Genomic DNA, 14965 nt, shown 5'->3' with positions numbered 1-14965 from the left:
TCCCTGATAACTCCCGACATTTCCGGTTCATGGCCACCTGTTTTCCTTCTTCTTAATTTTAAATTTTCACACAGGAAAGTTAAAAAATTTTGTTTCACGTGCAGTAGGTATTTCAAATGAAAGGAAAATAAAAACCATATTGAATATTTAAAAAAAATATATTTACTGTTACATTATTGTTTCACAATAAGAAAATATATTTTTAGTTACTGTAAAAATTTATTGGCAGTAATAAAAATTGAAAGAATCAATCAATTTATTTTCTCGAAAAATTTTTTCATTTTATTTAATATTTCGTTGGATTTGGAGGCCGATCTTGTAGCAATAGTCAAACTGATACGGCTTATAAATTGTTCACCCTCAATTAACTGAGACGACATTCGATTAAACTGAAAAAATTAAGGGTAAAAAAAATGATTAATTTAAATGATTTTTTTTTTGACATTGAGGTATTACATGTTTATAAATTTTATAAATACATTTTGCACATGATCATCGGTTCTTATAAATAATTCAATACTTCGAGTAGCATCGCCGATAATTTCTGGAGTATACACAAGACTAAAAAAAAACAGCAACAATTAAAATAATAATTTATTACAATAACGACAATCGGGAATTAAAAAAATGGAATATCAAAAGTGCACACCTCAATTGCTCATTTTATTTTCAATCATTACTTTTTTAACTTCCCGCTAAAAAAATTGTAAATTTTTAAAAATTCGGGAAGTTATTGTTTTCACCCCGATTTTCGAAAATCGAGTTTTCATCAGATTTAGACGTTTTGAGGTCCTAATAGTCCACTGACTTTACTCTTACCCGTTGTAGAACCTAATTTGCTAGTGGAATTTTATTGTTCTATTTCATGTAAAAAAATCCGTAGATTACGAAAATAATAAGAAAAAAGCTCAACTCCTCCGCGTTTTTAATAAATAATAAAATTACACTAGGGTCGCTGAGACACCGTGTCTTTTCATCAAATAACTTATATATATATTACTGCAAAGCCCTATTAAAATTGGTATTGTATTAAAGGGCGAAAAATTCTTAATGAAAAACCACAAAAATAAACCCTTTGCAGTTTAATAAATTTGCGAAAAAAATTAATGAAAAAAAAAAAAATTATTTGTTTACGTTTAATCACGCGGTCGGTAACAAATCATCAGTAACAAAGATTATTGCAAATTAGGTTCTACAACGGGTAAGAGTAAAGTCAGTGGACGATAAGAAGCTATTCTGACTATTTTCAGATTGATGTCCGAGTGTATGTTTGTATGTACGTATGTGTGTGTGTGTGCGTGTGTGTGTAAACTCTTTGTAACATTTGAACTAATGAATTGATTTGGATGGTTAAGGTGGCAATCGAAAGAGCTTGTTGTCCATCAACTTTCTGAAAATTTCAGATCGTTTGGTGAAGTAGACTCGAAAATATTGACGAATTACGAGAAAAAAAATTTTTTTTTCTAGTTTTTTATTGATTTCTCAGAAACGAGTTGAACGATCGACTTCAAAATATACTCGGCTTTAGAACTTAATAAACCGCGTCGAATGCGGCCTTAATCATCTCAATCGGTTAATTTGTTCGAGAGACATCGAGGGAGTAAGAAATGCTAAAAAACGATTTTTTTTCGAAAACAATGGCATACAAAAGTATTTTCGAGCTCGAAGCGCTTCAAAATGTATTCACAACAATGTTTTCGAGCTCCTCGAGTTCAAAAACAGCGGGAAGTTCGAGGGCTGGCCCGCAGGGTCAATCGATAGACAGATTTTTTTATGAATTTTCATTCAACTTGTATAAAAATTGTCTTCGAAAACGGAAAAGCCCGAAGTTGACGGACATTTGACGAAAAATTCAAGGAAACTTTCGCTAAGCAAACTATGCTACTGTGCTAGGGTATACTGTAACGCAAGTGCTCTGCCAGTAATTGATGATGGAAAAAAATGAAAAAAATAATAGCAGTAAAAATAAAAATGGCAGCTGAATTTTTCGTGAACAATCAGTTTTAAGTTTTTAATTAATTACAATTAAACTAAAAGGATTCAGAAAATGATTCTCTACAGGGTTCTTGTGATAAAAAATACCAAGATAATAAAAAAAAATTAGGCCGATTAATTGTGTCTATTCATAGTTATCGTGTTTAGGAAGTTTCATACGTAACAATTTACAGCGCTGGTTTCTTGAGTTGGAATCATCTATAAAATCATCTATTAAACTAATAAAATAACGAATCGAGTTAATCAGGGTGGCCACAAAGAAATGATTTCAAAATTCCCTAATATTTCCCGGATTTCCAGTTAAGTTTTTCACATTTTTCTCTGATTTAGAAATTTTATTCGTATCATTTAGATATTCAAAGTTTTCATTATATTTTCATTTTTAATTTAATTAATTTTCATTAAAAAAATGGCAATAAAATAAATAAATATTGCCTACTTTTGATTATTCGATGTTAAAAATGTATAAGTTAAAATATTTAATAAGAAATTTTATAATTTCAATAAATTCAAAATACACTAGTTACAAAAATGAAGGGAAATTAAAAAAATTTCAAATTTTTTAGTAATTCTCAACAGCTTGTAACTCGAAGGAAAATGGTCGCACAATAAAAACAAAAAGTCAAACTGTAGCTTCAAGTGTCTAGTTTTCTGATCTAGGTCTTAAAATTTTTTTATAATGCACGGTTCCGGAGCAATCAAAAATCAATTATAATTATCGAAAAAAATTTATCGAAGCTTGAAGACCGTTTTCAAGACGAGCAAAAATTTGGTAAATTTCTTTTTCGATAGTTTTCTTAGGATTACTCCGAAACCGCACATAATTAAAAAATTTCAAGATTAGATCAGAAAACTAGACACTTGAAGCTACAATTCGCCTTTTTTGTTTTTGTCGTATGACCATTTTCCTTCTAGTTACGACCTGTTAAAAATCACTTTAAAATTTGAAATTTTTTTAATATTCCTTAATTTTTATGACTAGTGTATAATTTAAAATTTTTTTAAATTTTGAACTGTTACAATTTAATTCCCGGATACTTCTCGAAATTCCCGGTTCGTGGCTACACTGTTAATATTAGGTTCAAGTTGTTCCTCAATAAATGCTCTGTATGCTAATATACAATTTGATATATTTTCGTGTGATTAAAAGAGCGTAGAAATATTTTTGTGTGAATAAAACAGTCGGAAAAAGAGAACCGTTGACAAAGTGCCATCAGCGCTTTCGCGGTTGAGGTGTGCAAAATAAAAATTACCTTCCGTCAGCCTTAGTAGAGCTGAAATCAGTGTCTAAAATAACGTCAACGGCTTTTCCATTCAGTCGGTAAAGATTTTCAAAAAATTGCGTTTGACTTATGTCCTCTATAGCATTTGTCAAGATCATTGTTAAAAACTTTTTTAACAATTCAATGTTTGAAACGCAACACAGAGCATGAAGAAGCTCTTCATCTTTAAAGGTTGAATATCTCATCATACTACAGTATGACATAATTTCATTTTTAGGACCATTAAAAATTTGTTTAAACTTTTCCCATAATTTATTCCAAGTATCTTCATCTGCAAATCTCATTCCGCTGTTGAGGATCACAACTTTCATGTCTGCTGAAATTCTGAAATAAATAGTATATTGTGTGACAAGAGATGCAACAAAACGATTTTAGACCAGGCTGAAATTAGCTGACATCACCCGCAGTGAAATCGTGTTTCATCCTGAGTTACCCGTCATATTTTTCACGATTACCTGCATTAGAATTTAAAGTTTCAGTGTCAGCAGTTCAATAGTGTGATAAATTATTAGCGTAAGTGTAAATTGTCATTTGCAATTTATGATTACGCGGAAACTATGAATACTATTTATTATTGACACTAACTTTTATAAAACTTAATCACAGTCAGAACTGTCATGTAAGTAAATAAAATTACTATTAAAAAAATGACAAGTATCAGAGTTTAAATCGCAAAAACCTTTAGTCAGCGGGTAGAAGCACTATTTGTTTCTTCCCAAAGGACGAATTAGTATATTACACACCAAGGGAGGGAAGTAGGACATTCAAGCCGAAGGCAAACACGCGGATCGAGACATTTTAGCTTACTCTGTGGTGTGCATGCAATTTTTCACCAGGTCTGCACCCGAAAGTTCAAATTCTTGCCTCTGTTTGTAGGGAGAATGGCACATGCGCTAAATTTTGACCAAGCTTGAAACAGGAAGTGAAGCATCAAAAAAAATATTATGCTCATACGAAAAATTGTTATGCTGTATCGCAATACTTACTATGCGCGAGGAACTTATCGATAAACTTTAGTAACAATTACTTTTATACATTATAAAAATTGTGATGCGGCATAGTAATTTTCTGAAAGAGCATAACTTTTTGGATGCTTCACGACTTGAAACAAGTTTGGTCGACAGCATAATAAAAATTTCTAAGTTTCGAGTCAACATTCTTCGCCGTGTATTTGTTTTCTCATCTAAGTTAATTAATGTAACGGGGCTGTTAGGCCCACCTCCGTTTGACGGGAGGACGATACATCGCCCTTTTGGGCATACTCGCGCTGCGAAATCCCTATTTGTATAATCAACTCTACCATATATTATAGAAGCGAAATATGAGCATAAGCTCACATTAACTTACCCACTAGGCATGCATCGCATGTAGGTGCCTCACCAACAACCACCACGAGTCCGACCTCATTTGGACCCAAACACTCCTCCCATCTCAGGAAATAGAGAGACTCTGGTCGAAGTGGGGCTTGGAATGGATTCCCCATGGTACCAGACTTCAGCTCTGGTCAACTGCTTGCATAGATTAGTGGTGGGATGCAAGTTCTCCCCGTACCCTATGTAAAGGGCTTCTCCATTTGTACCTTTCGGGTTCCCAACAAGCAATTATCCGCTTGTTCGTCCCCTGCTAGATTTTCTACTTTCCCCGAGCTAATGACACTCTAATTCTCATATAAGAAAAGAGCGACTTTCTTCCTACTCAACGGCGCAGGAATTCGAACTTGCGGTGCAGGAATGCTGAAAAAAAATTTTGTTTCTGCCCGCTGACTAAAGGCATTCACAATTTACGTGTTTCTAATATCAACTCGCGGCATTGGACTGAAATTAGCTTTTTCCGACTGGTTGTAGAGAAACTGAAACTTCAAGTTTCAATGCTGGTATCATGAGAAAGTAATTAATTATAGTGAATTTTAGGTATGATTATGAAAGAATATGATATAATAGTAATATTGTATTTACGGATATTTATCAGGATCGTCGAGCCAATTTCTAAGTTTAGCAAGGGCATAATTTCCTTCATCACTTGACCCATAAATGGAACGCACATTCACCAAAGAAATTCTCAAAAGCCGCGTGGTAAAATCATCATCGGCTTCATCCGTGAGTAGGATCCGTTTTTTTAATTCATCAGTCAGCTTCAAAACATATTTCTAGTGAACAAAATATAAATAAGTTTACTATTAAGATAATAAAAATAAACGAGTTATATAATTATTGAAATAAAACCTTGAAATTATCGTAGTATTCAGAATGACGTAATGATGTTTCATAATATAACTGCTCAATATGATGCAGAAATGCTGCCCATGGAGCAAATTCTGTTTCACGAGGAAGATACTCCGCTAGTTCAAAAGGTATACTGTAGTCAAGAAATCCCCAGCCGGCAATAGTAAATGCGTCGTTAATCAGCTGAATACGATTGAAAAGATGAATTTTTGAGTAATCATCAGTTTTCAAATAATTTATTATTAATTTCCAATTGTTTTCATCATAATTTACGCGATAGGTACCTAGAAAATAAAAAAAAAAATGTAAATTTAAATACAAATTATGCCCGTGTAAAAAATTCGTTCCTAAAAAATTTTATAAAAATTCGGTGTGTGAAATTTATGAACTTGAGACAAATTAGAACTTCGATTGGAACTTCTTCTGAGAAATACGTTTTATAAATATTTATTTTTTACTCCAGTTCCACTCAAAGTTCTAATCTGTCTAAAGTTTACAAGTTCCAGATATCGAACTTTTTAACTTCCCGCTAAGAAAATCGAGGATTTTTGAAAAATTCGGGAAGTTATTGTTTTCACCCCGATTTTCGAAAATCGAAATTTCATCAGATGTCGACGTTTTGAGGTCCTAGGAACCTATTCTGACTATTTTCAGAATGATGTCCGAGTGTCTGTATGTATGTATGTGTGTATGTGTGTATGTATATATGTAAACTCTTTATAACTTTTTAACTAATGAACCGATTTAGATGGTTAAGGTGGCAATCGAAAGAGCTTGTTGGCCATCAACTTTTCTGAAAATTTCAGATCATTTGATCAAATAGACTCGAAAATATTGGCGAATTACGAAAAAAAAAATTTTTTTTTTTAGTTTTTTATTGATTTCTCAGAAACGAGCCGAACGATCCACTTCAAAATTTAATCAGCTCTAGAACTTTATAAGACGCGTCGATCGCCGCCTTAACCATCTCAATCAGTTAATTTGTTCGAGAGATATCGTTGGAGAAAGAAATGGTAAAAAACGGTTCCTTTCGAAAACATTGGCACACAAAAGTATTTTCGAGCTCGAAGAGCTCTAAAGTGTAGTCACGACAATTTCTTCGAGCTCAATAGCTCGAAAACAGCGGGAAGTTTTGGGGCTGGCCGAAAGGGTCAACCGATAGACAGATTTTTTTGAATCTTTTTATAACGAATTTTTCTACACGTGAGATCGAGGTCAGGCATTTAATGGCGTTTATGTTGAGCATGTGCAGTTATATAAATATTAATAAATAAATACCAAAATGTTGTTTGTTTAAAATTATCCAACGATCATCAGCAACTGTAACCGGAATTTCGGTTTTCATGAAATCACCATCATACCACTGAGTTACCGACGTATCTTCGAAATTAGGCTCGTCTTGAGTTCCCCAATTCAATGGCACCCAATATCTCCAATCTGACTCCGGATCAGATAAAAATCGTGCTTGTGTAACAATTGCTTTATTTTTTTCATAATTACGAGTGACCGTGAGTGTGGGAAATGACGAAAAAGTACTCCAATTTTTCAAAACTTTTTCCATAAATTCTTTTTTGTCTCCAGATGCTTTTGCGATTTCATCGGAAAGCTCACTGACTATCTGATCTTTAGATTCACTTGAAAAAAAAATACTATAGCTGTTAAATAATTATCAACCAAATAAAATTAGTTTGCTAGATATTGGATGACATACTTATTTAATATATAATTTCTCAGAGCCGTTCGGAAGTTGTCTTTACCCAGAACGTTTTCAATTGTACGCGATATATAATTATCTGTAATAATTCATAATAAATAGATAATCTTACTATCTCACTATATAAATAATTAAAGATAATAGTAATGATAATATAAACATACAATGAAATTCATTCCAATTTCCTTCTTGTCCTTGATTATTGATAAATCGATCAATAGAATGGGCATTTTTATCAACCTGAAGTTGATTGAATATCATTAATTATAATAAAAGACGATAATTAAAATTTTTAAGATTAAAAATTAGTACATTATACATCCAGGGAGGAAAATAGGAGTAACGCGCGTTTTGAACCCCGGACAAAATATCCCTCGACTAAATATCCGTACTATAAAATATATCAAAAATCATTGTTAGTTTTCTTTTCATAACAGGGGTTATCAGATATTTTCGGCTGACGTTTTTTTCGGAAGCAAAATCTCTAAATACAAAATATAGACCGCGCATTCCTGCACTGTCTAACCTAGCGAAGAACGCTTTAATTGTTTTATAATATTCGTTTGTTTAAGAAAAAAACTCGGTCTAAGTTTTCATTTACTGCACAAGTGTAACAAAGATAGTACCGTTTGAGGACTTAAGTGTAATAGAGAAAAAAGTGCAAACCCCTTATAAACATATTTATAAACTATTTAAAAAAAATGGGATACGATTAACTCACTTAAAAATTTTCGTATATAATTATATATTATTTTTGAAAATACATTAAGATGTTTAATTTTGTGACGGAGAACGACCTTTAGATACGTCGGCTGTAAATGTTAAATTATTAATATAGTTTGTCATGTAGCATACATATAACACGTGTGAAAAAAGATTATTTTTATTGTTGAAAGAATCAATCGGAGATATTTAGTCGGAGGGATATTTTGTCCGGGGATCAAAAGTCGCGGAATTAAAATAAGACTCTTCAACCCGCATGTGTGACTGCCTGCCCGAGTCAAATCTTCCTCTCAGAGATTAAATTTATTCACCATATCTACACCATAAGTTCAAGTTTCTGCTCTGTTTAGAGGGAAGAAAGTCATTACTTCCTTTCGTGAGAAAACACGTGAAGAAAATTGGCGCACGCGCCATTCTTCTCGCAAACAGAAGTAAAAATTTAAACTTTCAGGTACAGATCTGGTAAAAAATCGTATTCACACCACGGAGAAAGATCGGACGTCTCAATCCGGGTGTTTGTCGGGTAGGTAATTGTACAGGCAGGTTGGAATTTTATACTTTCCTCTCTTGGTGTGCAATATATTATTGTCTCTATTTGAAGAAAAAATGGCGCATGCGCTAATTTTCATCATTTTTTTTTCATAAGAGAAAAATACGACTTTCTTCCCACTAAACGGGCAGGAATTTAAACTTTCGGCGCAGGTATGGCGAAAAATAAATTAAATTATATATAATTAACCTTATCAGCTACCAGTTGAGCTAAATAAGAACGAAGGCCATAGCTCAAGGGTCTTCCTTTATCATAAGTGACAGTTTGAATAAGGTCACCAAACCAATGATCGATAAGTGAAGATGCTATATCCGTAATTGTGGTAATTTTTTCGATTTTATCGATATTTTCTTTGAACCCAATACTCTCATCACTAAAAAAAAGCAAATGGTACAAATATGGTCATTAATTTAATTCAGCAATTGAATTTGAGTGGTCTAGTCTCACTCCAATAAAAAATGAGCGGGTAATGGGTCTTTTGCATATGTTACAATAAATTATAAACTTACTTGACGGTACAGAGTCCCCAGTTAAATCGTTTGATCTTAATAAATTCCGGCAAAACGACAACATCCAACTTATTGTATTTATGCTCTTTACGAGTTACACCGGTCACGTCTTCCAGTGCTTTCCATAATTTTTCCACAATTTTAATGTCGTTATTTTCACAGTCAATTGTATTTTTAGGGATCCAAAGTTTGAACGGATCGTCATCGTGCGCAGACAAATATTCAAAATCTCCAACAATGAACGCAAAATTATTCGGAGTTAAATTTGGAGTTTTTTCAAAAATTGTCCACACTGAATTTGAATCCTCTGCTGCTACTATTTCTTTTACCGGCGCATTGAATAATACTGTGTATTCTTTATTGTGTTTGATGGAAAATTCAAATTTTGAGGGACACCAATCACTTTCCCAGGACGGAAACAATTCTTCTAATCCCCCATTTTGAAAATCGCTCAGTAATATCCATCTTTTAAATTATAAAATTCGAAAATATATAAATAATTCCAATATCATGAGTGAGACAAATTTAAAATTATAAATAAATAGAGTAACAACAGGGTGGCCACAAAGCAATGATTTCAAAATTCCCTGATATTTCCCGGTTTTTCAGTAAAGTTTTTCACATTTTTCCCTGATTTAGAAATTTTATTCGTATCATTTAGATATTCAAAGTTTTTATTATATTTTCATTTTTAACCATTAAATTTGATAATTAAATCATGCGAGAAACCATAAAAAAAGCAATAAAATAAATAAATATTGCCTACTTTTGATTACAGTCGAAGCTCCCTAAAGTTGCTCTCTCCGTACAGGACCATTCTCTAAAGTTGCTTTTCCCCCTTCTCTCCACTCTGCATTCTCGCTAGGATGATTGATTCTCCTATGCGCGTTTCGATGCGTCACAAAATCAAAACAAACCGTGTGATACATATACGTTGAGGCTAACCTCAAATCGTGATTTTTAAATTATTTTTAATATTTTAATATTAATAAATAAATAATAAAGAAATCAAATGGAAAATTAAAGTTCATAAAATAATCACTAATTTGAAACATTGACTGAACTATTATTTGCCGACCGGCAATTGGAAAAAAAAAAAATAATAAAGTTTATTACATCTCGAAAATACTTTTGTTCATTAATTATAAGTTGCTCGGATAGTTTTATCAATGATAAAAAAATTGTATTTCTAGGTTAACTATCTTGCATAACAGAATATGTATTCAGTCAATTATAGAAGTTTAAATCGCGCGCCAGAATCTTGAATTCTGATTCGTTTAGTAAAAAGAAGAGTGGGAGAAAATCCGAGCAACTTTAGAGAGCATATCTTGTCAACTTTAGGGAGCTAACAACTTTAGGGAGGGCAACTGTAGAGAGCTTCGACTGTATTCGATGTTAAAAATGTATAAGTTAAAATATTTAATAAGGAATTTTATGATTTAAATAAATTCAAAATACACTGGTTACAAAAATTAAGGGATATTAAAAAAATTTCAAATTTTTTAGTAATTTTCAACAGTTTGTAACTCGAAGGAAAATGGTCGTACAATAAAAACAAAAGGTCCAACTGTAGCTTCAAGTGTCTAGTTTTCTAATCTGGGTCTTTAAATTTTTTCATTATGCACGGTTCTGGAACAATCAAAAATCAATCATAATTATCGAAAAAAATTTATCGAAGCTTGAAGACTGTTTTTAAGACGAGCAAAAATTTGGTAAATTTATTTTTCGATATTTTTCTTAGGATTACTCCGGAACCGCACATAATAAAAAAATTTAAAGACCAGATCAGAAAACTAGACACTTGAAGCTATAATTTGCCTTTTTTGTTTTTGTCGTATGACCATTTTCCTTCGAGTTACAATCTGTTGAAAATCACTTTAAAATTTAAAATTTTTTTAATATCCCTTAATTTTTATAACTAGTGTATAATTGAAAATTTTTGAAATTTTGAACGGTTACAATTTAATTCCCAGATACTTTTCGAAATTCCCTGACATTTCCATGATATTTCCCGGGTGCCTTAAATTCCCTGATAATTCCCGATATTCACGGTTCGTGGCCACACTGAGTAAACAATTAAAAAAAAAAAAATATTTATAAACAATGCACTTATTAATTTCTAAATTTTATAAATACGCCTTTTTTTTAAATTTCATTTTCTGAATTTTTTTCTCTATTTATTAATAATTTTAAATTTGTCTGATGTCTGGTGCATTCACACTCATTCAATATCGTCACTTTTTACATTCAAATGTGGGATAGAAAAAATGAATTTCAGTAACTTACTGTTTTTTTCCAAGTTTATCAAAATAATAAGTATGTTTCAAAACTTTACTACTACCGAGACCATGACTTTTATACTGGATATATAAATTATAAATACCACGTGCGATTTCTCTATCGAAATTTATAGTCAATATATTTTCGGAATCATCAATAGTGATAGTATAATCACTTGACTCATAAATTTCATCATCTTTTTTCAAAATAACATTTTCCACAATTTCCAAATTTTTAGCGTTCAATTTAATCCAACTTCTCGCTATTAAATTTTTAAAATCTATGGAAATTTCTCCATCAAAAGTCACCTCATTTTCTTGAATATGCGGTACTAATTTTATTTTATAATTATATGATTCAATATTATAACCATTAGAATAATTTTTATTTCCAAGTGGAAGTTTATAATTTGGTTTTGAACTCGTTTGCGTCATTGTAATTTGTGTAAACACAAAAAAACTTATTATGTAAAAAAATAAATTTTTTATTAAAATATCGATGATCCTAAAATTATAAATGATACTGAAGTAAGCAGACAATTCAAAATTTTCGAATTTTTTTTCAACAGTTTAATTTCAAAGAATAAAAAAACTAAAAATATGCACATGTAGAAAATTAAAAAAACTACAGGTGCAATTTTTTTAAATATTTTTTTTTCTTAAATTTATCGTTTTTAAAAAAATTGAAAAATTTTAAGACCTCGGCTAATTTCAGTATCATAAATTATAATGAGTGTGGATTAGACTGTTTCAAATTAAGCAACTATTTTTTTTTTGAAGAACTTTGAAAAATCGAAAGAGTATCTTAAAATATGCAAAATATGATATATATTATTTCCATTTTAATGCCAAGCTCCTAAAAAAATAGTGTTTTGACCGATTTTAAGAGCTTAACATTAAAATAGAAATAACTAGAAGAGAATGCAGAATTTAAAAAAAATTTATCAGAGATAATTTGTAGGAAATAAAATTGTCTACAAAAAAGATCCTTTGACATTTCATGATAAGCCCGATAGTTTCGTCGGAAAAGTAAAAAGATCTCGAAATTTACTCTAACTTGACTTCAAGCTCCAATAACTTTTGAACAGATGGATTTATCAAAAAATGATTAGAGACTTTTTTTGTAGAGCATTCAATTTTCTACGAAAAACTGTATTGAAAATTTCTGAATTCTCATTAGTTGACATGGTATAAAATTCAGAATGAGCAAAAACAAGTTCTTCGAATTGTATCAAACTTTTACGTCGGATACCTTGTGAATGGTTGAATTTATGCAAATATCATAAAGGACCTTTTTTGTAGATCATTAAATTTGCTACAAAATGCTTGACAAGAGATTTTTTGTATCTTGATTTTTTCGGAAGTTATGTATTTTTTATCATGTTACTAAATGAAAACTCGAAAATTATCAACAGCTACCTCTAAATATCAATATTAAGAACTCAAATTTTAACTGTCACCATATTTTAAAATACCCTTTCGATTTTTCAATGTTCATAAAAAAAAAAAAATATTCCCCTAATTTGAAACAATCTAGTGTAGATGTAGCAGACATCAGACAAATTTAAAATTATAAATAAATAGAGTAAATAATTCATAAAATTAAATTTTTAAAAAATGCGCATTTAAAAAATTTTATAATTGACAAGTGCATTTTATGCAAATATTTTTTTTTTAGTTATTAACTCTATTTATTTATAATTTCAAATTTTTCTGATGGCTGCTACATTCACACTCATAAATTAGAAGACAATAAAAAATTTTCAGATTTTTTAAACAAATCAATTACAAAAAAAAAAAAACTATAAATATGCACATGTAGAAAATGAAAAAAACTAAAGGTGCAATTTTTTTAAATATTTTTTTTCGTATACTTTATTACTTTTAAAAAAAATTATTAGACGTCGATTAACTTTAGTGTCATAAATACTAATCAAACATAAGTAACTAAATAATTTTTCTTTCATATATGAATTAGTAAATAAAAAGTTGGATAATTTTTTACTTACATGAATTTTTAAACTAAAAATGACCACTTGCTTTGTTTTGATTGTAATTTTTCAAATAATGTATAATTTGACAAAGAATATTACTATCAACCGTTAAGTGAATTTGTAAACATCAACAGCCTAAAAATTAATACAGAGTACAAACGAACAACTACGCATATGCGCACAACCGGCGAATTTATACAGGTCCCGACTTGTTTAATGTTTACATGCGTCATCCATGGAAAATACAGATATAGAGAAATAGATGATACCCACACATTCTCATAGAGAACTACGCGCCTAGAGTCCTAACGGACAGTTTCAAATCAAGAGTGGGAATGTGACTGACAATTGTAAACTTATAAATTTTATAATAAATAAATAAAAAGTGCATTCGGAAATGCTCTAGCTCTAGTCGAATGCACTCTTATTAATACGAGAAACCTGGAGTCACTACGTGACTGTCCAAATATCACATCTAAATTTATAAAATACGCAGAAAAAAAGTATTTCTTGCCGCAACAAAATTTTAATTTGCACCAATAAATTTTATGCATTATCAATTAAATACAAAAATTGTCTTGAGGCGAGAAAAGATTTTTTTGGTCAAGAAATAATTCCTTGCACCAAGAAATTTTTTCTAGTTCTAAATAAATTTTTGTTTTCAATTCACAATGCAAAAAATTTATTGGGGTAAGTAAAAATTTTCTTTAGGCGAGTAAAGATTTTTTGTGTCAATGAATCCTTTTTTTTTCTATGCACTTTTTTGGCTTTGAGCAGCTTCCTAAAACCAAAAGGGAGTATAAAAATCTGTCATTTTGGAATAAGTAACGCGATATAAATAATATAGCTATATAATCAGTGACATTCAGTCATATTTAGTGACAGAATAATTAAAGTATTAATTTATTTAAAAAAAATAAATACGACCGTCTTTTTTTCTCGCGTAATTTAAATGTAATTCGAATGATATAGATAAATCTATTTATCTCAATACTTGGCAATTAAAAAGAGTTTAAAGTATGAAAAGGCACAAATTCAAGTCAAGACCTATCTAATGGTACCAATTTCAATAACATTAACTAATTCTATCATATAGATATGGCGGGAACAAAATTTTCCTTATTCTCTTAATAATATAGATAATTATTGACACAAATAATTTTAAATAAAATTATTAAATTTCGCGCCAAGTTGGCGCTACTGCGCGTCGCTATACTCAACGTTCAAATTTTTGCTAAAGTGGGGGCGGTCGATGAATCGCAAAATCGATTGCTTTGTATCAACTGGCGGTCCAATAGCGGCAGTTAGTATCATGAACAACTTCAGTAGTAGTCCAGATCCTTCTTTAAGTTTGAATCGAAACACAGTATTGCGGTTAATTCGCGGAATTATCCATAAAATTTGTTGCTCATAGTTATTGTTTAATTAAATTGTGCAGTGTTTGTAAAATTTAAACTGTGCAAAGTGTCTGTGGTGCAGTTAAGTGATAAGTGTTCAGTGTTAGTGTAAAGTGTTGCTGATGGCTGATGCTGATACCTTCCAAGTTCCTGAGCAAAATCATCTGGCATCGTCTGGTGGGGAAATAGCAGTTAAGTGACGTTTTTTTAGCTGCAATACACTTGGAGCAATTTAATTCAAATCTCCAAGTGTATTAGGACACCCTTCTGCATATTATTTCCCCGCCAAGGTTTGTTCA

The 14965-nt window shown here is 30.9% G+C and overlaps 1 protein-coding gene across 3 annotated transcripts; it reads right to left on the bottom strand.

Annotated features, from left to right (window-relative positions):
• Positions 1 to 154: 154 nt before the first annotated feature.
• Positions 155 to 13486, bottom strand: LOC130665412 (aminopeptidase N-like). Of its 3 annotated transcripts, none has more exons than XM_057465771.1 (12): positions 13285 to 13485; positions 11283 to 11780; positions 8997 to 9461; positions 8677 to 8860; positions 7379 to 7454; positions 7212 to 7293; positions 6779 to 7134; positions 5501 to 5784; positions 5234 to 5424; positions 3249 to 3602; positions 480 to 561; positions 155 to 389 (listed from the first exon to the last, which is right to left on the bottom strand). In XM_057465771.1, coding segments are annotated over exons 1-12 (2712 nt in total). In that variant the 5' UTR covers positions 13287 to 13485; the 3' UTR covers positions 155 to 251. The 3 variants fall into 3 exon arrangements, with proteins under 3 accessions (XP_057321754.1, XP_057321755.1, XP_057321756.1); XM_057465772.1 differs by having other exon boundaries at positions 11283 to 11735; XM_057465773.1 differs by lacking the exon at positions 480 to 561 and having other exon boundaries at positions 218 to 389; positions 13285 to 13486.
• Positions 13487 to 14965: the final 1479 nt, after the last annotated feature.

The sequence above is a fragment of the Microplitis mediator genome, chromosome 3 (genome assembly GCF_029852145.1).
Source record: "Microplitis mediator isolate UGA2020A chromosome 3, iyMicMedi2.1, whole genome shotgun sequence".
In the NCBI taxonomy this organism is placed as follows: domain Eukaryota; kingdom Metazoa; phylum Arthropoda; class Insecta; order Hymenoptera; family Braconidae; genus Microplitis; species Microplitis mediator.
Note: the sequence above shows the minus strand (reverse complement) of the source record. Positions and strands in the feature narration are given on the sequence as shown.

Bases quoted from the DNA above. Each gene is read 5' to 3' on its own strand.
- LOC130665412 (XM_057465771.1), bottom strand. The intron at 9,462-11,282 runs GTAAGTTACTGA...ATAATTTAAAAG, and splicing joins GATAAACTTGGAAAAAAACA to ATGGATATTACTGAGCGATT. The intron at 3,603-5,233 runs GTAAATACAATA...TATTTATTTCAG, and splicing joins GACGATCCTGATAAATATCC to AATTTCAGCAGACATGAAAG.